Source organism: Egretta garzetta, unplaced genomic scaffold, assembly GCF_000687185.1.
Source record: "Egretta garzetta isolate BGI_Z169 unplaced genomic scaffold, ASM68718v1 scaffold24, whole genome shotgun sequence".
NCBI lineage: Eukaryota > Metazoa > Chordata > Aves > Pelecaniformes > Ardeidae > Egretta > Egretta garzetta.
Genome location: NW_009259494.1, coordinates 161,326 through 162,867, shown reverse-complemented (window position 1 = coordinate 162,867; position 1,542 = coordinate 161,326). Strand labels below are relative to the sequence as shown.

Below are 1,542 nucleotides of genomic sequence, written 5' to 3'. Positions count from 1 at the left end.
GGGGAGAACTCACTCCCAGCTTCTGGGAAAATAAACCTTTTGAGAAAAGAATCAGGAAAAAAGAAAAAGAGACCATCTAAGAGAGTTATATCTGGGATTGCATTTTTCCACTCCAACAACTGCAATCTTAGTATTCCAGGATCAGAGGCAGAATGCTGGAAACAAAAGAATTGTCAAAGGTATGTTGCTAAGGCTGTACGACACGAGAGAAAACCATTGCTGAGATTCGTATCTTTGCGTCTCTTCTACATGCAGGTTTTCACCGACTTTGGTTTCCATGGCACTGGAATTTTTCCTCCCCAGGATGGAAAGGAAGAGCCTCTTCCTAAGCCTACTTCTCTGCTACAGTCTGCTCCAAGCTGCCCATTCCTATATGGTAATTGAAGAGAAGACAGAATGCAACCTGTCAAGGAGCAACAAAATGACTCTGCAGGATCTCCCACCCATCTCCATAGTAGGTCAGTACAATCTGCCATTCGGTGCCAAAATGCAATTGTCAGTCTATGTGGACTGTTCTGATGGCTTACTGCAACACTGCAATTTCAGGCAAACACCTTGGTAGTACGCAGAACTGCAGTGGCAATGCAGCCGCTGCATCCAAGAATGGCAAGGGGGCAAACCACATTAGAGTGAAAAAAAAAAATAACAATCAGACAACTTATTTTGGTTTTACATGTTCCATTTCAGGTCCTATCATACTGCAAGTCTTTTTATACTGAAGAGAAGTGCTTTTTCCATTAATACGGGCATTAATCTTCCTTTGAAAGTCTAGTGCAAATAGAAAAAGTGAACGTAACTTTTTTTTTTTAGGATCTGCTCTTGTGGCAGAGAAATCAACAGTTCTCTAAGGTATTAATATAACCTCAATCTGTGCGCGCCAAGCAATCTTTATCCAGGGGTAGAAAAGACCAGTGCAAGGGAGAGCCAGTGGTCTTCTATTTATCAGCAACAGGATCAGCTATGTCCCTACCATTGCTGGCAGGTGACCATCTGTCCTGTTAGGGAAGAACCTTGTCAGGGCAACATTCAACTCTCTTCTTCACAACATTTTTTCCTAGTGTCTGCCCTAACTCTTTCAATATCATTTAAGCCAAATTTTTTCTTACAAGAAACTTACAGGCCCCTCACTACAAGAAAGACGTTGTGTGCCTGGAGCATGTCCAGAGGAGAGCCACAAAGCTAGTGAGGGGTCTGGAGCACACGTCTTATGAGGAGTGGCTGAGGGAACTGGGGTTGTTTAGTCTGGAGAAAAGGAGGCTGAGGGGATGTTGACGCGGAAGTCACGGACACTGCACACGATCAATGTGATCAAGCAAATGCCAATTTATTGTTGATACATCCCGGTTAATATAGCTCTTCTATTTCCCTATCATGCACAAGCTCCTAACTAATTGGTTAACTGTATCTGTACACGTGTTCTTAGCTACAATATGATTCGTTAAAGTCTCTTGTCCACGTGCACGGTCCTCTCCACCTGCGTCCTGCTTTGCTTTCTGATCTCAGTCACGTACACCAACTTTTCTTCTTCTTCTCAAGGTTGTT

The 1,542-nt window shown here is 43.3% G+C and overlaps 1 protein-coding gene across 1 annotated transcript in view; it reads left to right on the top strand.

The window, feature by feature from the left end:
* Positions 1 to 277: 277 nt before the first annotated feature.
* Positions 278 to 1,542, top strand: part of LOC104124986 (agouti signaling protein) — a 13,181-nt gene continuing 11,916 nt past the window's right edge. The window contains exon 1 of the mRNA XM_009637378.1: positions 278 to 458. Within this exon, the coding sequence (XP_009635673.1) occupies positions 278 to 458 (181 nt within the window). The remainder of the gene's footprint in view (positions 459 to 1,542) is intronic.